Source organism: Aotus nancymaae, unplaced genomic scaffold (assembly GCF_030222135.1).
Source record: "Aotus nancymaae isolate 86718 unplaced genomic scaffold, 86718_ANA_hifiasm-v0.15.2.pri h1tg000007l, whole genome shotgun sequence".
NCBI classification, from domain to species: domain Eukaryota; kingdom Metazoa; phylum Chordata; class Mammalia; order Primates; family Aotidae; genus Aotus; species Aotus nancymaae.
In genome coordinates this window covers 41,596,906-41,620,792 of record NW_026988418.1, presented here as the reverse complement: position 1 = coordinate 41,620,792, position 23,887 = coordinate 41,596,906, and the positions used below count along the sequence as shown (strand labels likewise).

The window sequence follows — 23,887 nt, the reverse complement described above, 5'->3', positions numbered from 1 at the left end:
TTTGTGGACTTTTGCCTTCAACTAAGGTTTACCATCAACGGGGTGAAAGAGATTAAGTTTCCAACAGGCATAATGCCCCTCAGTATAGTGGATACCCTGGCTAATAACTAGACTGGGGCATAAAGGAGACTTCAGAGATGCCTGCTGCTGAAGTTTTGTTTCTTATCTGAGTGCTAGTTTCTTGGGTTTGTTAAGTTTGTAAAAATGCATTGAGCCACATACATGAATCTTGCACCTTTCATGTTTATACTATATTTTAATAAAAAGGTTTTTAAAAGTAATTGCTAATAATTTTAGACTTATTTATAAGACTTGAATTCAGATAGCTTAAGATTATCAAGGATGCTAACCTGAGAGAATGATAGCAACACATAAAATAAGTAATGAAGCGGTGAGAGTGTGTGTGTGAGAGAGAGAGAGAAAGAGGAAGAGTGAGAGAAACAGAGACAGAAATAGAGAGACAGCTAGAGAGACAGAAATTGTCAACCGTTTTTGAATCCCCAGATTCGATTATTTCTGAAGCCAGTTCTATGCCCTTTCTATGATTTGATTACTTGATCCAATACTACACTCCTCCTTTATATATATATAATATATATATATTATATATATATATATATAATATATATATAATTCAGGTTGAGTGTTGTCATTTGTAGCTAAAATAGTAATAACTACAAAGTAATCAAGCTATAGTCTCTTTCAGTTTTACTCTTATGGAATTCTTATTAATATTAATTATCGCATTCAGTAAGTTTCAAAAATTAAGCAAAAATGGCTTTAGGTTAAAGAATATAACATTAAGAAGGGACTCATATAGACTAAAATCACATGCTTTAGAAATAAAATCAGAAGGCAAAATTAAGGCAAAAACAGTGAATATCAGAAAATCCTGACAAATCAACTTTTTTCCAAAATCACACACACACACACATTATCAAATTAGACTCAAGTTTTATAAGAAATTAATATTCTCACAGATACAGAATATAAATCCAAGAAAATTTCTATTTTTCACAATTATGACTTTAAATCACGCTATTTCTAGTTATTTACAAGTACTACGATGTTCTATGTGCTTCTTCATCCTATATGTAAATAAAACACATCTCTTCAGTCTTAGTTACTTCTCTTTGGTCTGTGCTTTCTCCTTTCTGAATTTTACTATTCTGTGATGTGGTAAAATTATTAATATGTGAATCTTTCACGTATCTATTTTTTTCCTTTTGCACACTCGATAATTTCCTTCTTTTGATTCCCTGAGAAAAGAGAAACAAAATATTCTTAGTGGATTATCTGGGAAAAGGCAACCAGAGGGAGGAGGAACATTGGGTCACTGGAGATCTAAACCAACACTAATATTAGGAGCGCATGTACCGTGAGGAAGAGAAGAGATGAGGAAACCAAGATGGCAGAGTCAGGGCAACAAAGTTAGTAATATGTAAGTTTTCCAGCAATTTGAGCAAGAGAGAACTGGGGAGGATATGATATTCTAATTTGATTTCCCAAGCACTAAAATAAGATTTGAGTTCAATAAACTGAAACCTCTGTTGAATCTTTAAATGGAACAGTGCAGCCTGTACTATACACAGGCTGTTAGAAGCAAGTTTATGTAATACTAAATTCTGAGGCCATTAACATAAAAGAACATACCTCTACCTAGCAATAAGCACACTGCATGAAGAGAGACTAAGATGAAGGAGAGGAATAAAAAGGCAACTTAAAGAAAGACAGAAGCATAAGGTCCTAAGGAAGGAGCAAATAATCAAAGATGGCATCTGATCAGGAGCAATGCTGATCCAATCCAGTTCTAGGGAGAAATGCCAGATACAGGTGATGGGGAGGAAGGCAGCAAACCGCACTGCCATGTGTGTACCTATGCAACAATCTTACATGTTCTTCACATGTACCCCAAAACCTAAAATGAAAAAAAAAAGCAGCATAATCTGAGAAAAGAGGCAACAGATACAGCTTGGGATGCTCAGAGAGTGGGAAGGACTAGATGGAGTATTTTAAAACTTTCATCTAAGACAAGAGGGGGAAAAAATGTAGTGCAGATTCCCTAGGGTGTACTCCAGGAAGAGAAGGAGATGCGAGGAGGGAAAAATGCATCCAGGCAGTGGATTAAAGAGCAGAACTGATTACAGGGCAGCAGCCCAGAAAGAGACAGAGAGCTGCCAGGTATCTGATAGATCCAGGCATAAAGTGGCCAACTACCTGACCCCTTCCAGGCTTCCACACCACCAGGCACATCTACCTGTTTGCTCAAGAGGCAAATTCTCTAAGAAGTCATCAGCAGCCCATAGCATTCGTCTCAGAGCAGAAAGAATTAGAACATCCTTTACAGGATCCAACTCCCACTCAGAGGAATAATTGCTAACCACCAAGATGTCAGGAAGAGCAAATCCAAGTTTTCTTTGGAATTCCTCTATCTGCAATACAGAAATTAAAAAGACATTGCCAAAGAGTGAAAATATTATTTTATGTCAATATAAATTATGATAGCAATATCAAAATGTAGAAACTTGGCAATAATTTTCTACTGGGAAAAATGGAGATCTGGGCTCACAAAGTACCTTGAAGAACTTCACATGTCAAGTTCTAATGTCATTGGCAATTGTAATTTGGAATATGTGCAGTGCATTCTAAATGATTTAGAAACAAAATTTTAAAGACACCTACACTACAGTCCATAACTTTCCTATTTCTTTTACAAGACATTCTCTGGATAAGTAGATTTTATTACACTAGTTTAATATTTAATTCTTGTTTAGACTAATTTCTAGAACCAGACTGCCCAGGTTCAAAATATTTATGTCACTGCTCAGCACTGTCAATAAACATTGGTAAATATTTATTCTGTTTTCTTTGTTTCCTCACATGTAAAATGCAGTAATGACAGTACCCATTTCATAGGCTTGTTATGAGGACTGATTAAGAAAATCTATCACATACGTACTGCTCAACAAACATTAGCTATCATTGCCTTCCCCCAACTGGTGTTTAAGAATTTTAAAATTCTTCTTAATCCCAGTAGCTGTTTGTTTTTATTTTTTACACACTAATATGTGATTGTAGTAACATACCCCAGAAAATGTGTTTACAAAGGGAATCAGTAGTTACCTTTAACTTCACAGGCACACATCTGTCTATTTCTATAAGGTCAGCTTTTGTAATCAGATCGATGTTATCCACGTGAGTGAGCAAAGCCACATGTACCATATCTATGACAAACAGAACTTTTTAAATCATTTTAGAGAGCTAGAGTATCTTCAAGTTACTCAACTATCAACTATGGAGCAATTTCAAATTTGGAAAGGTCCCCCCACCCCCGTCACCTTCACCCCGCAAAAGAACTCCCTGGAACTACTTATTAGTATCTGAAAATTCTCTGACGTGGGAAGTTAGCTTCATTATCTTCCATGGTAACAAATGAGGCTTCAAATGAAACCACTTCTTGGAAGAAGTAACTAAAATTTATACTACAATATTGCTGATTGATTTCATATTTTGTCCAGAAATTGTGTTTTGATAGAGACTAGGAAAAAGACCAAAGGGCTCTAATGAACAAGATGGGGGAGAAGAGTCCTCAAGAAGGAGACAGAATGTGTCAAAGCATCACAAGTAAACTACTCTTATTTCACAACACTAGCAATCATATTTCTGCACATCTCCCCTTTGCCTAGTTTTAAATTTCAGCAAGCAGGTAAGTTGATCATTCTCTGCTTCTAAATTAAGAAAAGTGGGGGAGAGATCCAAGATGGCCGCTTAGGAGGAACTCGGGAATGCAGCTCCGAGAGAAAGCACAGAGGGTGAGTGGACGCCGTATTTCCATACTGATTTTTACTGCCCACAGACCAGGAGATTCACACGCAGAGAAGCCACACGGGTCGCCAGCGCCGCTGGCGCCGCTGGCTTGAACGGCGCAGCCGCTGGGCCGGCACCCTGAGGCAACGGCTCACTGTACAAAGTGAGAGAGTCTGAGTCCCCTATAAGCCAGCAAGGGGAGCTGAAACGGGTAGCCAGGCCAGCGCCACGAATCTCAGAGCCGCGGCTTTATCCAACGCAGCGGCTCCGGAGGCAGATCAGATGAGACGGTGTCCCCTCTTACCCAGCAAGAAGACCTGAAACACAACTGAAACCGGGACGGTCCAGCTCTGCGGAGGAGGGGCGTTCTCCATAGGCACCCTGCTGTTCCCAGGGCAATCTAACAAGGCAATCCGCCACTACAGAGACTCCGTCACTACAGGGGCGGGCCAACATCGCGGAAGCAGTTCTAACTACACCCAGAAGTTCACACGGAAGCTGGGTGGAGCCCACAGCAGCTTAGCGAAGCCCCTGCAACCTGAGTGTGACTAGGCTGCCACCTTGTGGGCAGGGAAAACAGCAACCGCACAGGGGAACATCATAAAACCGTAACTCCCTGGGACAGAACACCTGGGGGGAAGAGCAGGGGGTTTATGAGTTCTGCCACAGCAGACTTAAAATTACCAAAATCAGAAAGACAACAACTACAAAGTCAACAGGTGGATAAATCCACAAAGATGGGAAGAAACCAGCGCAAAAAGGATGAAAACACCCAAAACCAGAACACTTCTCCTCCTACAAGGGATCACAACTCCTCACCAGCAAGGGAACAAGACTGGATGGAGAATGAGTGTGATGAAATGACAGAATCAGCTTTCAGAAAGTGGATAATAAGAAACTTCCGTGAGCTAAAAGAACATGTTCTAACCCAATGCAAAGAAACTAAGAACCTTGAAAAAAGACTTGATGAAATGCTAACAAGAATGGACAACTTAGAGAGGAATATGAGCGAATTGATGGAGCTGAAAAACACAACACGAGAACTTCGTGAAGCATGCACAAGTTTCAACAGCCGAATTGACCAAGCAGAAGAAAGGATATCAGAGGTCGAAGATCAACTCAATGAAATAAAACGAGAAGGCAAGATTAGAGAAAACAGGGTAAAAAGGAATGAACAAAGTCAACAAGAAATATGGGACTATGTGAAAAGACCTAATCTACGTTTGATAGGTGTACCTGAATGTGACGAAGAGCATGCATCTAAGCTGGAAAATACTCTTCAGGATATTATCCAGGAAAACTTCCCCAACCTAACAAGGCAGGCCAAGATTCAAGTCCAGGAAATACAGAGAACACCACAAAGATACTCCTCTAGAAGAGCAACCCCAAGACACATAATCATCAGATTCACCAGGGTTGAAATGAAGGAGAAAATACTAAGGGCAGCCAGAGAGAAAGGTCGGGTTACCCACAAAGGGAAGCCCATCAGACTCACTGCAGATCTCTCAGCAGAAACCCTACAGGCCAGAAGAGAGTGGGGGCCGATATTCAACATCCTTAAGGAAAAGAACTTTCAACCCAGAATTTCGTATCCAGCCAAACTAAGCTTCATAAGTGAAGGAAAAATAAAATCCTTTGTGAACAAGCAAGAACTCAGAGAGTTCATCACCACCAGACCAGCTCTACAAGAGCTCCTGAAGGAGGCACTACACATAGAAAAGAACAACCAGTACCAGCCACTCCAAAAACACATGAAAAGGTAAAGAGCATCAACACAATGAAGAATCTGCATCAACCAAAGGGCAAAACAGCCACCTAGCACCAAAATGACAGGATTGAATTCACACATAACAATATTAACCCTAAATGTAAACGGACTAAATGCCCCAATCAAAAGACACAGACTGGCAAATTGGATTAAAAGCCAAAACCCATCAGTGTGCTGTATCCAGGAAACCCATCTCGCATGCAAGGATACACAAAGGCTCAAAATAAAGGGATGGAGGAAGATTTACCAAGCAAATGGAGAGCAAAAAAAAGCAGGAGTTGCAATTCTCATCTCTGATAAAATAGACTTTAAAGCAACAAAGATCAAAAGAGACAAAGAAGGACATTACATAATGGTAAAAGGATCAATGCAGCAAGAAGAGCTAACGATCCTAAATATATATGCACCTAATACAGGAGCACCCAGATACATAAGGCAAGTTCTTAAAGACTTACAAAGAGACTTAGACTCCCACACAATAATAGTGGGAGACTTCAACACACCATTGTCAATATTAGACAGATCAACGAGACAGAAAATTAACAAGGATATCCAGGACTTGAACTCAGACCTGGAACAAGCAAACCTAATAGACATTTACAGAACTCTCCACCCCAAATCCACAGAATATACATTCTTCTCAGCACCACATCACACCTACTCTAAAATTGACCACATAATTGGAAGTAAATCACTCCTCAGCAAATGCAAAAGAACGGAAACCATAACAAACAGTCTCTCAGACCACAGTGCAATCAAGTTAGAACTCAGAATTCAGAAACCAACCCAGAACCGCACAGCCTCATGGAAAATGAACAACTTTCTCCTGAATGTTGACTGGATAAACAATGAAATGAAGGCAGAAATAAAGACGTTCTTCGAAACCAACGAGAATGACGACACCACATACCAGAATCTCTGGGACACATTTAAAGCAGTCTCTAGAGGAAAATATATAGCAATAAGTGCCCACATGAGAAGAAAGGAGAGATCTAAAATTGACACCCTATCGTCAAAATTGAAAGAGCTAGAGGAGCAAGATCAAAAAAACTCAAAACCTAGCAGAAGACAAGAAATAACCAAGATCAAAGCAGAATTGAAGGAGATAGAGACACGAAAAACCCTTCAAAAAATCAATAAATCCAGGAGCTGGTTTTTTGAAAAGATCAACAAAATAGACAGACCACTAGCCAGACTAATAAAAAAGAAAAGAGAGAATAATCAAATAGATGCAATAAAAAATGACAAAGGGGATATCACCACAGATTCCACAGAAATTCAAACCATCATCAGAGATTATTACAAACAACTCTATGCACATAAATTAGAAAACCTGGAGGAAATGGATAAATTCCTGGACAGCTGCCTCCTCCCAAGCCTAAACCAGGAAGAAGTCGAAACCCTGAATAGACCAATAACAAGGTCTGAAGTCGAGGCAGCAATTAAGAGCCTACCACCCAAAAAAAGTCCAGGTCCAGATGGGTTCACAGCCGAATTCTACCAGACATACAAAGAGGAACTGGTACCATTCCTACTGAAACTATTCCAAATAATCCAAAAAGAGGGAATCCTTCCCAAATCATTTTATGAGACCAACATCATCCTAATACCAAAACCTGGCAGAGACTCAACAAGAAAAGAAAACTACAGGCCAATATCCATGATGAACATAGATGCAAAAATCTTCAATAAAATAATGGCAAGCCGATTACAACAGCACATCAAAAAGCTTATCCACCATGATCAAGTAGGATTCATCCCGGGGATGCAAGGCTGGTTCAATATACGCAAGTCTATAAATGTAATTCACCACATAAACAGAACCAAAGACAAAAACCACATGATTATCTCAATCGATGCAGAGAAGGCCTTCGACAAAATTCAACAGCCCTTTATGCTAAAAACCCTCAATAAACTAGGTATCGATGGAACGTATCTCAAAATAATAAAAGCTATTTACGACAAACCGACAGCCAATATCATACTGAATGGGCAAAAACTGGAAGCATTCCCTTTGAAATCTGGCACTAGACAAGGATGCCCTCTCTCACCACTCCTATTCAATATAGTACTGGAAGTTCTAGCCAGAGCAATCAGGCAAGAAAAAGAAATAAAGGGTATTCAATTAGGAAAGGAGGAAGTCAAATTGTCTCTATTTGCAGACGACATGATTGTATATCTAGAAGACCCCATCATCTCAGCCCAAAAGCTCCTGAAACTGATAAGCAACTTCAGCAAAGTCTCAGGATACACAATCAATGTGCAAAAATCACAAGCATTCCTATACACCAATAACAGACTTAAAGAGAGCCAAATCAAGAACGAACTGCCATTCACAATTGCTACAAAGAGAATAAAATACCTAGGAATACAACTAACAAGGAACGTAAAGGACCTCTTCAAGGAGAACTACAAATCACTGCTCAACGAAATAAGAGAGGACACAAACAGATGGAGAAACATTCCATGTTCATGGTTAGGAAGAATTAATATCGTGAAAATGGCCATACTGCCCAAAGTAATATACAGATTCAATGCTATCCCCATCAAGCTACCAATGACCTTCTTCACAGAACTGGAAAAAACCACCTTAAACTTCATATGGAACCAAAAGAGAGCCCGCATAGCCAAGTCAATTCTAAGCAAAAAGAACAAAGCAGGAGGCATCACACTACCAGACATCAAACTCTACTACAAGGCTACAGTAATCAAAACAGCATGGTACTGGTACCAAAACAGAGATATAGACCAATGGAACAGAACAGAGGCGTCGGAGGCAACACAACATATCTACAACCACCCGATCTTTGACAAACCCGATAAAAACAAGCAATGGGGAAAGGATTCCCTGTTCAATAAGTGGTGTTGGGAAAACTGGCTAGCCATATGCAGAAAGCAGAAACTGGACCCCTTCCTGACACCTTACACTAAAATTGACTCCAGATGGATTAAAGACTTAAACATAAGACCTAACACCATAAAATCACTAGAAGGAAACCTAGGCAAAACCATTCAGGACATAGGCGTAGGCAAGGACTTCATGACCAAAACACCAAAAGCATTGGCAACAAAAGCCAAAATAGACAAATGGGACCTAATCAAACTCCACAGCTTCTGCACAGCAAAAGAAACAGTCAATAGAGTGAATCGGCAACCAACAGAATGGGAAAAAATTTTTGCAGCCTACCCATCTGACAAAGGGCTGATATCCAGAATTTACAACGAGCTAAAAAAGATTTACAAGAAAAAAACAAACAAGCCCATTCAAAAGTGGGCGAAGGATATGAACAGATACTTTACAAAAGAAGACATACATGAGGCCAACAAGCATATGAAAAAATGCTCATCATCACTGGCCATTAGAGAAATGCAAATCAAAACTACATTGAGATACCATCTCACACCAGTTAGAATGGCAATCATTAAAAAATCTGGAGACAACAGATGCTGGAGAGGATGTGGAGAAATAGGAACACTTTTACACTGTTGGTGGGAGTGTAAATTAGTTCAACCATTGTGGAAAACAGTGTGGTGATTCCTCAAGGACCTAGAAATAGAAATTCCATTTGACCCAGCAATCCCATTACTGGGCATATATCCAAAGGATTATAAATCGTTCTACTATAAGGACACATGCACACGAATGTTCATAGCAGCACAGTTTACAATAGCAAAGACCTGGAACCAACCCGAATGCCCATCGATGATAGACTGGACAGGAAAAATGTGGCACATATACACCATGGAATATTATGCAGCCATTAAAAACGATGAGTTAGCGTCCTTTGTAGGGACATGGATGAACCTGGAAACCATCATTCTCAGCAAACTGACACAAGAACACAAAATCAAACACCACATGTTCTCACTCATAGGCGGGTGTTGAACAAGGAGAACACATGGACACAGGGAGGGGAGCACTATACATGGGGGTCTGTTGTGGGGGAGTGGGGGGGACAGCGGGGGGGTGGGGAATTGGGGAGGGATAGCATGGGGAGGAATGCCAGATATGGGTGAAGGGGAGGAAGGCAGCAAATCACACTGCCACGTATGCACCTATGCAACAACCTTGCACGTTTTTCACATGTACCCCAAAACCTAAAATGCAATAAATAAATATATTAAAAAAAAAAAAAAAAAAAATCTGACAGTTTTAAAAAGTCTCTAACAAAAGATGAAAACAGTATTCATAGAAAAAATAGAAATTTTTCTCTCAAGTATTATATTATTTCTTTAATAAAATAGATAATTTGGTTTTCCCTGGCAAGTTGCCTAGGTTTTAGAAAAAAAAGAACATATTAGGAGAAGGGAGACGTTACTGTTAAGCTGATATATTGAAAGTGATCATTGGTAGCAAGGAAGGAAGGACAGAAATCATCTTTTACAATCTCAGCAAACTGGACTGTTTTGCATAGCGGTAAACAGTCTTCACTGTTTTTTACTGAGGGCCCCCACAGCAAAAAATGATGTATAAAAAGCAACTTTCAGAAGTTGGGTTAAAATTGGGGGAAGGTTGTGGGAAGAGGAATAGAAAAGTTTTGAAATCAGCATAACTAGATACATATTTTGACTCAATATGTCTTATTTTGGACAAGTTAATTTTTCTAAGCCTTAGTGTCTCTATTTGTAGAATACAGATAACAATGCTTAGTTCATAGGTTCAAGGAAGTTGAGTATTATGTATAAGACACATAGGTGAACAATAAATGTTACCTCTTCTCATCCTTTCCATCATTTACCATGATAAATAATGAGCATAATGATGGTCATGAGTTTGTAAACAAGATGATATTATATCCAGTGTTCCATGTATTGGGAATATAGAAAACTTTTGATGAGATTTATGTTAAAAGGTGGCTTAAATAAAATGCTTATTTCCTAAAGTAAAAAAAAAAAAAAAAGTGATAAACTGACTCTTTCCCACTCAAAATGGATATGACCAAGAAAAGCCAGAATGGGTCACCCTAAATCTCTGATCCTAGTTACTTCTCCCAACTCTTTACCTCTCCCTACCAAACTTCTTACCTTCCTATTTTTTTTCCTTACTGAAATGTTTCTTTAAACTTTCTAATTCTTAAGGCCCAAGGCCCTATCTTGGTCAATAAATGCATGCCAGGATACAGGGGTAGCATGTAGTTCGGATTGTACTACCCTTCACATATACATTAAATATTTTTTAATTCTTAACAAAAAAGATTTTAAGGTAGGTAATATCATTATACTAATTTGATTGATTAAAAAATTGAGGCCCAGAGAGTTTAATTACTTGTACAAAGTCATATAGCTAATGAATGCTCAATTTGATTGAAGCACACTGGTAGGCCAGGGAAGGCTGAAATATGCAATTACTTAAGTTCTTTTTCCTGTCCAAAAGCCGTTCTAAAATACAATCTGGTCAATTGCCCTTAGTAGCAAAGTGGAATGAGACTCACCACACTTTATTAACACCCTTCGAATGCTTTTGATCTTTGCTATCATCTTAGAGGAGAAGTGTTCAATAGAGTTGGCATCAAATACAAATGCCACACAATGAATTCTGTCCTTCAGCGATGGGGAATCAATGTAGTTACGATGACTTGATGTAATTGGTTTCATGGGATTAAACTGTAAAGTAGACATAAAGCAACATTTTAATTCAACAAATATTTATGAGCACAAACTATATGCCAGGAACTGTGAAAGTGAACCAAATGGTAAACAAAACAGAAAAGTCTCTAATAGTATGAGGTTAACAATCTGGGTAGAGAGAAAAGGCATTATGCAAGTAGCTAGCAGTCCTTTCACCTAGTCAAGTAAGGCCTCTGTGAGGAAAGGACATGTAATCTGAGAGCTAAAATAGCAGGAGCTGGTCTGCTAAAGAGTATAAGGATACGGCTGAAAGTGTTCTGGATAAGAGAGGCAATCTGCCTACAGATAGAAGTAAGAGCACTCAGAAAAAAGGCTGGTAGCATCAAGCAGAGTGCAAGGACAGGAGGGGTTCAAGATGAGATGCCTTTACTCTTCAGCTAGCACTTTCTCTGCTGGGAATCTGTCCCACTGATATACTATAAAAAATGCAAAATGACACATGCACAAGGTTATTAACTGCTGAAACATCTGTATCAGAAAAATGCCATGTCAATAAAACATAGTCTGATATGTCAATAAAACATAGTTTTGTACCACTTCTCCAAGAATGGAGTAGCCACAAATTTGTATATACTTTGTTAGACATTTAAAAAGGCAAGGAAACTATACATTTTATATGGTTACTAATAGGAAGAGGGGAGAAATTTATTTGAAGTGGCAGAGAAAGAAGATAGATTATTTGAATAGACCTTATTTTGTATATTTGATCTTTGAACCAATGCTAAACACAAATAGAAAACCAAATTAACTTAAAAACCGATTCATAAATTTAATTGAATTAGTGAACTGTTGTGGTTATAATACAGAGAGAAACTATTTCTGATTGACTTTAAAATACAATAATTTGTATACCCCTACAAGGATACATGTTACAACCTAAATACACTATAAAGATCTGCTAAAATGTTTTGTTTCCAGTTTTGATTGTGATTATATGAAATGATATTAAATGATTATGATGAAATTGTTCATGGTACTGATAGAGCCTTTATACTGAGACTACTGTAGATATCATATAAGATAAAGCAAATGAGTTGTGACATGATATTCTGTTATCTCCAGTGTTTTTGAGAATGGAAATTCTCATTTTGGGAGAAGCAGATATACAGCTAATAGAAAAGAGAGTAAGCAAAAACTTTTTAGTACTGAATTTGAATAAGAAGTTTCTGTGTAAGTTTATAATTCATTTTTTCTCATGAAAATGTATATTAAATAATTCTGATCACTAAAAAAGGCAAGAAACAATGACCAACCAAGTAGCTATGAACATTTCTAATGCCCAAATCAGGGCTACTTGAAGAAACAGCTGTTTTAAAACTGTGGCAAGAATCAAAGAAAACAAAAAAGACTTTTAAGTTCATGTCAAAAGGACTCAGGATCCACATTGTAGAGGCTCCCACTGATACAAGATGGTAAATTTGACATCAGTATGGAGAAAACCTACAATGGATTGAAAAACACAACATATGTTCAATTCATATTGAGTTATTAATAGCAATAAAATAATAGCTTGACCTTATTGGCAAATGCGAAGAGGATGTTATTATTTCAAAATCTTGTAAAAAGGAGAACAATTCAAGCATGTATCCTGTTGGTCTTTTTAAATTGTGCTACTGGGTAATCAAAGAATGGATGAGGGGAAGTTTCTCTCTCATATGTAAAATAGTGAACAAATAATACAGAGTGTCACTATTTTTATACCTTAACAAGTAAATGGGTCTAGGCATTAAACATTGATTAATACCAATATTAGAAAAGTGAGAAATCCCCAAATTGTGCACCTTTTCATAGAATACAACACAATCTATAAAGTAGCATCTGAACTGAAACATGCTTTAGATTCAACTCTCAATATTCAGGATATATAGAAAACAGAGGACCATGTAAAACTACCCTGAGGGATGCAAATAACAGAGTTTGGATTACACAGAAGTCTACAAAAGAACTAGATTTCTTACTAAACAAATGGCAAGAAAAAAGCAAGAGATATAAAGGCAGAACATACCAAATCCAAGAGGCTGAATAGATCTATTTGATATTTTTTCAAACAAACTTAAAAATGTATATTTATAAAGCAATTAGAAATTTGAACATTGAGTTGTATTTGATAATTTATGGAACAATTGTTAATTTTAGGTGGGATAACGGTATTATGGCTATGTTTAAGGAGAAACAAAGATGCTCCTATTTATATATTTATATGTATATTCAATGTTGAATAAAATTTTATAATTTCTTGGTTTACTGTAAATTAATACAAGAGAAGAGAAAGTGGGTGGCTAGATGTGGATAAAACAAGATTGACTCTAGATCAAAAATTTTTGAAGCTGAGTACATGGAAATTCATTAAACTATTCTGTCTATTTTTAAATTCTCTATAAAAAAAGGTTTTATTTTAAAAAAGAATATTTTAAAAAACCACATTTACAAGATAACTCCATACTAAAAGAATGGAAGAATCTTGCATGAATAGAAAAACAAAACTTGTTGTGTTTTTGAATAGGCACACTAGATATGTATAGATGTAAATCAATTTTCAGTATAAAGTGTAATATAATTTCAATGTAAACAACAAGAAATCAAACACAAATGATCAAACAAAGCACAAAAAATCTCACTTGAAAAAGTATATGTATGAAAATTGCTAACAAAAAGAAATAGGAGTAATAAAAAATGAATGTGTATCCAGTAACTTATCAAGACATAATTGATTAATACGGTAACTAAAACAATTAGATAATATAGTAATTAAAATGTTATCATGAAATAATAGATCACTACAATAATAGAAGAAACTAGAGAATACAAAGACTAACCCCAATATTTCATAATGAAAAGATACAAAAGGCATTCACTGAAAGGTGTTGACATGATTGACTATCCATTTGGAACAAAGTAAACAATGATTAATTCAAGATCTGAATGTTCATTAAAAGACTAGAAGTTTAAAAAATATATAGACTGAGATGGTTCTTTGATCTCCGCTTCCTCTTGACTGGAACAATGACAGTGCTCAGTGTCCTTTCACATAAAAATGAAAGCCACGTGTCTCAGTCAGGTGGGGCTGTTAGGACACATTGCATAGATTAGGTGGCTTAAACAACAAACATTTATATTTAACAGTTCGATCAAGGTGCCAAAAGATTCAGTTTCTGGTCAGGCTCCTCCTCCTTGTTTACAGAGAGTCACCTTTTTTTTTTATTTTATTTCATTTTAGGTTTTGGGGTACATGTGAAGAACATGCAAGATTGTTGCATAGGTACACACATGGCAGTGTGATTTGCTGCCTTCCTCCTCATCACCTATATCTGGCATTTCTCTCCATGCTATCTCTCCCCAACTCCCCACCCGCCGCTGTCCCTCCCCTATTTCCCCCCGACAGACCCCAGTGTGTGATGCTCCCTTCCCTGTGTCCATGTGTTCTCATTGTTCAACACCTGTCTATGAGTGAGAACATGCGGTGTTTGATTTTCTGTTCTTGCGTCAGTCACCTTTAGGCTATATCCTCACATGACAGAAAGAGCTCACGTCTCTCATGTAATAAGAGCACTAATACCATTCATGAGGTCTCTACCTTTATGACCTAATTACCTCCCAAAGTCTCTCCCTCCAAATATCATCACATTGAGGATTAGCACTTCAATATATAAATTTGGGGGAGATGTATCATTATACCCCATGTTGAGGGTGTCAAAAAAGTCAGAAACATAAGCACTTTTTAAAAATTATAATTTCTCATTAGTCAAATCTTACCTGGTATCTATCAGGAATGTGACCATTTAAGATGCTGATTATATCATCAATGTACAGGCCTTCTTCTTTCTCACCCAGCCCCAATGAGTCACAGAGAATAAACGGCAGAGATTTGCCATCTTCCTCATTTCTAATAGAGTATGTCCTATACTGTAGAGGGGAGAAAAACAACTTTAAAGAATTTTTTTTTTTTTCTGAGATGGAGACTTGCTGTGTCACCAAGGCTGAAGTGCAACGGCATGATCTTGGCTCACTGCAACCTCCACCTCCCAGCTTCAAGCGATTCTCCTGCCTCAACCTCCTGAGTAGCTGGGATGCACCACCATGCCCAGCTAATTTTTTTTATTTTTAGTAGAGATGGGGTTTCACCATATTGGTAAGGCTTGTCTTGAACTCCTGATCTCATGATCTGCCTGCCTCAGTCTCCCAACATGCTGAGATTACAGGCATTAGCCACCACGCCCAGCCAAGAATAATGTTTTCTTGTAAATTGAGATGAAGTCTACATGTAATAAAGTTGATCTGTAAAAGGCTTTTGAAATATAATTAATTTGAAAAGAGAAGCAAAGATTAGGTGGCCTCAAATGTACTTACCTTCTCAGATGTCCCAGTTGTATTAGTGCCCACCAAAGCCTGATGTGTTACACGCCCTTGGAAAACAGACCTCACTGAGTTGAAAAAGCTGGACTTCCCAGCTCCAATTGGACCCAGCAGCAGAATTCGTATTTTTTGAACCAGGGATCCATATGGTTCATAAGTTCTCAAGGCAGACAATAAGCTCTTCCTGAGCCTGTTTAGACATGACAATTTTTAACAATTGACTGAGTTTAGGTCACAAAACCTTACAATGAATTTTACTAGAATTCATTTTTTCATAGATACTATTTTTGTTTAGCAACTTGCCTTCTTACATAAAAGACATGAGACTACCTTACCTCAAATCCTATTGCAAAAGAACAAAAAGCAAAATAATGCACAACTAAAACCAGACATAAAATGTTTCAGATTTAAGTTCCTAGACCATATAAATCTACGAATAAATAATAGCTATATTAAACATAAAGATCAATATTTAAGACTAAACTTCAGAAGTCACAATACATGTGATTAGTATTTTAAATGTGTAATTAGTATACTAAATCCTATAGGCACAATAGTGATGTTTGATCAGGAAAATGAAACCATAGTCACAAAAAGTTCCCCTACTAGAATAATGGTGAGGGTAAGGCAAGGTTGGTGTGATTTGTTAGAAGTAATAGTGGAAGCAGTGTTTGAAGGCCTCAGGTAAGCAATATGATTCAGCTATGGACTCACTTGTAGTTCGAATTTGCTAGTCAGAATAGTAAGGATGAAGTCACGATACATGTGACTTCCAAAATTTATGAAAGTAATCAATTTCTAACATATTCTTGAAGTTCATGGTAGGTATTCCCCACCTGCCAACTTCTTCCACAGCAACTCTCCAGAGCAATTGAAACTTTAACTGCAAGAATTCTAAGCAAAACGCAGACATACAAACAAATAACTGTTTTTATTCAAGTACATAACATTAAAACTTCCTCCCCTTTACTCAGTGATGTTTTTGTTTTAACATTAATATTATCAGATATTTTATGATTATGGTACAGTTTGTTCTTGATGATCCACAAGTTATGTGTGATATGTGTTGCCAATTTTATTAATGAGACCTGTGATAGAATAAGTCAAAGATAGTGAAGAGAGTAATAGAATCTTAAAGACATTGACTTACTCAGTGACCACTTTTATCTTTCTTTCCTCCAGTAAATCTAGGGAAATAACAAAAGAATAATGTAGATTAGAAGTTGTTGAATGATTGGCTGACTGAATGAATGTAAACGAAATCACTAGGGACAAATACTAAAATAGCTTTTCCATGATAACAGTCCTGCCTAGTGAAAAGGGAGCAATTTTATAGAGGAAATTCTGTTAAATCTCATTAACATCATCTCATTTGAAGAGGCAAGGGCTTGAGGCAATAGACCCTGCAAGACTGTACTATCAGCGGATCTCTTCTCATTCAATTACTCGACAGTGATGTGTGACTCACTCTGACATGGGAATTGAGGGTATGGGTGTTTTCTGAATAAAAGAAGCAAGGCCTACAGATGTGGGGATGCTCTGATAAGACATTTTCTCTTCCATAATCCAATAGGTCTAAGATGGTTAATGTGCGGAGACAAACAAACAGAAAACACAGGCACTAGATTTTCTCTACAACTTGATATTAACAATTGGAATTCCAGAAACTTCCAGCTCACTTAATTTTATTCCTTCTCCCGGAAGAGAAAATGAGACTCATGCCTACCCAATCAGAGCACAGTAAATTGTTCAGAGATAAGCAAAGGACTTCATTCAGATCAATAAGGCTCAGGCTGAGAATTATTTTTTCTTGGAAAGAGACATTTTTATGGTGAATTTAAAACAGAAAGGATAAGGATAAGTGAGGCTAGCAATTCTCTCAATTACAAAAGAAGAATAGCATGTGGAACATTTCTAAACATGGCCATACATGTGGTAACTAAGTAAACAATAAATTACCAATAGTAGAAATTGTGAAAACTTCACTCAATGTCTATAATAAGATTAGTAAAGCACAAGTACAAACAAATGGGAAAGCGGCCTCTGGAGATTTTAAAAATCTCTTAAATAACTTTAATATCCAAAAAGAAATAAAAAACACAATTATAAAAATATAGAAAATAGCAATATGAACCTTTATATCCATTTTGTGATAAAATCCATTTCATGAATGACCAAGAAAGAAGGAAAATGTTGAAAATTGAAAATAGATTTAAGAAGAATAAAGAAACAAACCCTAGGAATATAAAAGTAAATAATAAAATATGAAAACAAATTTTAAAACATGAAGAAAGGATGAATTAATATAGTAATTGATTATTTTGAAATGTAAAATAAATTATCTTATTTTATCAAAGAAAGACAAAATTGCTAAATGTCATACCACCACTCATATACCAAAATAGTTACATATTCTAAAAATAATACAAAATGCTGAAAAAGATTTGAAGTGACGGCGACCCTTGATACTACTTGTAGAAATTGTAGAAATTGTTACAACTATGTTAGGAAATTTTGTCAGTGTCAACTGAAGATGAATATATACATACCCTATGATCCAGCAATTTCATTGGTATTTTCTCCAAAAAAAAATTCATACTTGTGAATCAAAAGATACGTACAATAATATTTATAGCAGTATTATTTGTAATAGCCCCAAACCGGAAAACGCAAATGTCCACCAGTGATGATTGGATAAAATACTGTGAAGAATGGACCACAATGGAATTCTACATGAATGAAAAGGAACAAACTATTGCTACATACAAGAATAAGGATGAATCACTATGAAGGTAGGAATTAAAGCAGCTAGGCCAATACATTCACTCACTTTACTGGGGAACACTCTCAGAAAAAAAGAAGATAATTGACTGAGTCTAATTTTCTAATAACTATGCTAGTAATTTTATGTCCTGGTAAATAGACTAATGATATTTCCCACATGGAACAGTACTCATCTCTTGACTGTCCTTAACAGGATATCTGTTGGCTAAGAATTTCTTAGTAAATAAATCTAGATTCCAGCCAGGCATGGTGGCTCACACCTGTAATCCCAGCACCTTGGGAGGCTGAGGCAGGTGGATCACAAGGTCAGGAGTTTGAGACCAGCCTGGCCAGCATGGTGAAACCCCATCTATACTAAAATACAAAAAATTAACCAGGTGTTGCAGCACATTCCTGTAATCCCAACCACTTGGGAGGCTGAGGAAGGAGAATTGCTTGAACCCAGGAGGCAGAAGTTGCAGTCAGCTGAGATCATGCCACTCTACTCTAGCCTGGGCTACAAAGCAAGATTCCTTCTCAAAAAAAAAAAAAAAAAAAAAAATCCAGATTCTGTGGATTAAGGGGGCATGCTTCCTCGAAAATGTCTTGGAAGCTGGTGTATAATTTTTCAATATGTAAAGTGGACAATAAACTTTACTTAAAAGCCCTGCCTATTACTTTGGCCCCTAAAGCATATGTGGAATATGGAAAGAAAAGATTTAGGGAGCCATACAGAATATCTAAGTACTCTTTCTGCCTTTTCTTAGATTTATGATTGCCCCTATCTTTGAAATTACTAATACAGCAATATTTGGTAAGAGATCTGATTTGTAGGAGTCATATTTTTAAATGAAATCTAATCCCTTGTATTAGCTCAGTGTCATAAATATAATATTGAATGGAAGAAGCTAGACACAAAAAAGCTCACGCTTTGGTAGGTTTATAATTATGTATATATGATTCAAAAACAGAAAATATTAATGTTGATACAAGACAGAATAATGGTTACCTTTGGTTGGTAATAAATGAAAAGAATCATGACAGAGTCTTCTGAAATGATGGTAGTCTATTCCTTAATCTGAATGTTGTTACATGAGGGTGTTCTATTTGTAAATACACTTATCAATTGTGTACTTTACTGATTATGTGTTACATCTCAATAAAAAGTTTACTTAACTGATCTAGAATGGCAGATACCATGATTTATCCAAGTAAATTTATTAAATATTTTTTATTTAATAAAAATTAAAGACAGCAAAGAAAAAAGATCAAATGACTCAAATAGAAGTAAAAAAAAAAAAGCAATGATAAATAATCTGGCCTTAGGTTTTCCACAACAACATCAATGCGGTAGAAACATTAAAATATCCCCCCAAATAAATGTAATACAAGAATGATGTACTCTTATAGTCATTCAAGTATGAATATCACAGACAATTACTTTAGAACATGCAAATACTCAGGTAATGCCATTTACAGGAGCCCTTCTTTTCAATGATTAGATATAAACAAGTATTTCACAGAAGATGCAAATCACCAATGCACATAAAGGTGTTAGTGATCAAGGAAAAGTGGAAATAAAACAGAGAAACTACCTTTTCACAATCAAATCAGCAAATATTATAAAACTTGATGATATCCAAGACAGATAAGGAAACAGGGAAATAGGCATTTCTATAATGATTAGGGATGGTATAGACAACTGAACCTCTTGAAAGGCATCCATCCAAATCCAAATGATCATAATCTTTAAGTGACAATTTCACTTCTAAGGAGTCACCATAAAGAAGTATTTTTGTAGACAAAGTTATATGCATAAAGATACTACAGGAGCACTGTTTACAATAGCAAAAATTGGAAATAACTTAAATATTCTTTAGTAAAAAAAATTAATTATGTTCTTTTCATATAGTGTGAAACTGTATGAAAGCAACTGAAATGTCCATCAACAAATAAATGGACTTTTAAAATGTGGTATATACATATAATGGAGTATTACTTTGCCTTACAAATGAAAAAAAAAATCTTGTCATGGCCGGGCACAGTGGCTCACGCCTGTAATCTCAGCACTTTGGGAGGCCGAGGTGGGCAGATCACAAGGTCAAGAGATAGAGACCATCCTGGCCAACACGGTGAAACCCCGTTTCTACTAAAAATACAAAAATTAGCTGGGCATGGTGGCACTTGCCTGTGGTCCCCACTACTCAGGAGGCTGAGGTGGAAGAATTGCTTGAACCCAGGAGGCAGAGGTTGCAGTGAGCCAAGATTGCGCCACTGCACTCCAGCCTGGTGAAGAACAAGACTCCGCCTCAAAAAAAAAAAAATCCTGTCATTTGTGACAATATGAATGAAGTTGGAAGATATTATGCTAAGTGAACCAGACACAAAAGGACAAATACTACATAATCCCACTTATATGAGCAATCTAAAATAGATTTATAAAAGCAGAGTTAGAATGGTGGTTTGCCAGGGACTGCGGGAAGGAGGAAAGGGGGATACATTTGTAAAAGGGTACAAAGTTTTACCTAGCAAGATAATTAAATCTTAGAGATCTACTGTACAGTATAGTACCCACAGTAACAATACCGTATGGCAGGGGTCCCCAACCCTTGGGGCCATGGAACCGTGGCTGTCTGTGGCCAGTTAGGATCCAGGCCACACAGCAGGAGGTGAGCAGCAGGTGAATGAAGCTTCATCTGTATTTACAGCTGCTCCCTATTGCTCATATTACAGCTTGAGCTCTGCTTCCTGTCAGATCAGAGGTGGAATTAGATTCTCATAGGAGCGCAAACCCTATTATGAACTGTGCATGCTCCTTATGAGAATCTAATGCTTGATGATCGGTCACTGTCTCCCATCACCCCCCAGTTGGGACTGTTTAGTTGCAGAAAACAAGCTCAGGGCTCCCACTGATTCTACATTACAATGAGTAGTATAATTATTTCATTATATGTTACAGCATAACAACAATAGAAAAGTGTAAAATACATGTAATGTGCTTGAAAACCAACCCCCCACCACCAGTCTGTGGAAAAATTGTCTTCCACGAAACTGGTCCCTGGTGCCAAAAAGGTGGCAACCACTGCTGGTCTACAGTAGGTCTTCACTTAACATCATCATGGATTCTTGGAAACTGTAATTTTAAGCAAAACGACATACAGCATGTCCTTGAAAAATGTCTTTCTTCCATAATCATGAGGGAAATAAATTGATTTCCTTCTAAGTTATTTCACTTAAGTCAGTTTCCAAGATCCTATAGTCCACATTAAGTGAGGATTTACTGTACTTAAAAATTTGCTAAGGATAAATCTTATGTTAAGTGTTCCTATCATAAATATATATTTTATTGACCATGGTTGTGTCTTAGCGAACAATTTGTGTCCAGGTTTCAGTCTGAACCATCCAAATTATGGACAAATGAAAAGGTCACATTTCCTTAAAGAGATGAATTGGTTCAAACCAACCAAACATGCAAGGGAGGACTCTATACAAGATTTCCTAATTAAACCTACCTTCACAACGAAAAACTTCACATTCCTGAATAGACAAAGCGCGATTTTGACCAAGTCCAAGATTTTCAATTTTCTTTGGGCTCATAATCACTTTTTGATTGCTTACATTTATCTGGAAATCAATGGAATAATATTGCATATATTCATCATCAAACAGTATTTCTGGTGTATATCGTCCTGTTGCGCATTTTGAAATTTTAGTCCCTTGAAGTGTGAAAAGGAGGATGGCAGCATGCTTTCCTTGGTGGTAACTCATTTGTGAATAAGCTCCAATAACATGATCTCCACTATAAATCACTGTTAGAGTAGGCCCTTGATTACAACATCTATCAAGCAAAGCTTGTTTAGAGAATCCATGGACACTAGCCTTATAAAGAAGGCTAAGCCGCTTTTCTCCAGTATAATTTTGCAGGATCTTTTCTTGTAACCATGTCAAACGCGTTGTCACTGCCATACTGCTTGACCTAATGGCAAATCAGATATATTTTCCATTAAATATTAAAAACCAGATAACATGTACTGTTATAAAACTTGCATTTATGCCTTTTATATACTCTACATAACAAAGGGTGAACAGACAGCAAAAAATGAGAAAACAAAGGATAAACAGACAGCAAAAAAACAAATTAGCTAATTTTTTACTACAAATTATTATTTTTTTATTTAAAAAAACAGAGATTGACAAGTGACACTGTCTTCTGAGAGAGAGATTGACAGAGAGAGAGACTAATGCTTGCTAGGAAAAATGAAAAGCAGAAAGACATTTACCTGTTGTAGTGTCGATAGTATCAGCTAGAGCTGAGGGTAGCTGCTCTGTCTGGTTATCTAGACAGGCACAAAATGGGAACAGGAAATTATTCAGCAGCCTTGAAGCTCTGAAGACTCGGAGAAGGGAAACTGAAACTCAGGATGCCCAGCCCACTTGATAGCATGCCAACTTCTCTCAACAAAGGAGCATAAACTGATCTAGCTAATTTAGACGGTACATTTATATAAAAAATAATACTGAGAGAATCAAGGAGTTGAAGTCAGAGGGAAGGAAACATAACAGCTCACTGACTTTTTAAAAATATTTCTATTTAAGAATAATGCAACCAATTTCTGTATATGGACATATAAAAAGTAGTGCATATTCTGCCTCTAGAATATGTATCTCAAATTCATTTACATCTCTTAATCCTTGCTATCAATTTATTCTATCTACACTAGCATACTTCCTTATGTAGAATGTTGTTATAGCCTCCAAATTTGTTCCTCTGCTTTTCTGCCTGGCCCCTGTCTTCTAACCACAGGAAAATGAGGAGATGTCATTTATAGAGATAAGATATAAGATATATACAACATATAAACCAACTCATGTCAATTTCATGATAAAGTTCCTTCTCTAACATCACATTGCTAGGGATCATAAATTTGTGTTCTATAGACAGAATTCAACCTTCATATTTGTTGTGTAGGGCCAATGTAATTTCTTTTTTTTTTTTTTAATTTTTGAGTGTGAATGCTTTTGTATCATTGGGTATCCACTCTCCAGTCCTCCTTTGTCCCCTCTTGCTTTATACCTGACTGGTTCTAACAAATTTAAATTAACTGCCTGCCCTGAAAAGGATTTCTTAATTTGTTGACCCTATTAAAAACAATAGCACATCAAATAAGAATATTTTAAGCAGCTTATGGGTATTAGTACTTAGCTTTACAAATCATATTACTATAGGCTTATTATTTGCCAGTCAATTTACAGGTATTTCACATATGTATTTTAATAACTTTATGATGAAGACAATATTACTGCTACTTTTCAAATAAATAAACAGAGTTTTGGAGTATAAGGGAGAAGAAGAGTAGGAAGAGTGAGAAGGAAAGGAATCTCCTACTTTAGACAGCATAATCAGGAAAGGTCTATCTAACGAGACGTCATTGGAGAAGTGTCCTGAATGGAGTGAGAGGGAGCACCATGGAAATAACTAGGAAAAGAGCTTTATAAGCAGAGAGAAGGTCAAGTATAATCACCCCTGTGGCAGCTTGTTGCAGTAAGGAGGTCAGTATGGTTGGAGCA

At 36.7% G+C, this 23,887-nt stretch overlaps 1 protein-coding gene across 1 annotated transcript; it reads right to left on the bottom strand.

Moving 5' to 3' along the window:
* Positions 1–934: 934 nt before the first annotated feature.
* IFI44 (interferon induced protein 44) lies at positions 935–22,716 on the bottom strand. Its single transcript, XM_012442729.2, has 9 exons — positions 22,600–22,716; positions 21,832–22,295; positions 16,707–16,743; positions 15,551–15,746; positions 14,957–15,106; positions 11,008–11,179; positions 3,124–3,224; positions 2,258–2,432; positions 935–1,259 (listed from the first exon to the last, which is right to left on the bottom strand). Exons 2-9 carry the CDS (start codon positions 22,283–22,285, stop codon positions 1,213–1,215), a joined length of 1,332 nt encoding a protein of 443 aa, XP_012298152.2. The 5' UTR covers positions 22,286–22,295; positions 22,600–22,716; the 3' UTR covers positions 935–1,212.
* Between the last annotated feature and the right edge of the window lie 1,171 nt (positions 22,717–23,887).

What these genes read in the sequence shown, in the direction of transcription:
- IFI44 (XM_012442729.2), bottom strand. Translation starts at nt 22,285, where the DNA reads ATGGCAGTGACAACGCGTTTGACATGGTTACAAGAAAAGATCCTGCAA. An exon ending in AAGATAAAAGTGGTCACTGA is followed by an intron (nt 15,747 to 16,706) that starts GTAAGTCAATGT and finishes ATGTCTAAACAG; the next exon opens with GCTCAGGAAGAGCTTATTGT. An exon ending in AAGGGTGTTAATAAAGTGTG is followed by an intron (nt 3,225 to 11,007) that starts GTGAGTCTCATT and finishes TGTTTGTCATAG; the next exon opens with ATATGGTACATGTGGCTTTG.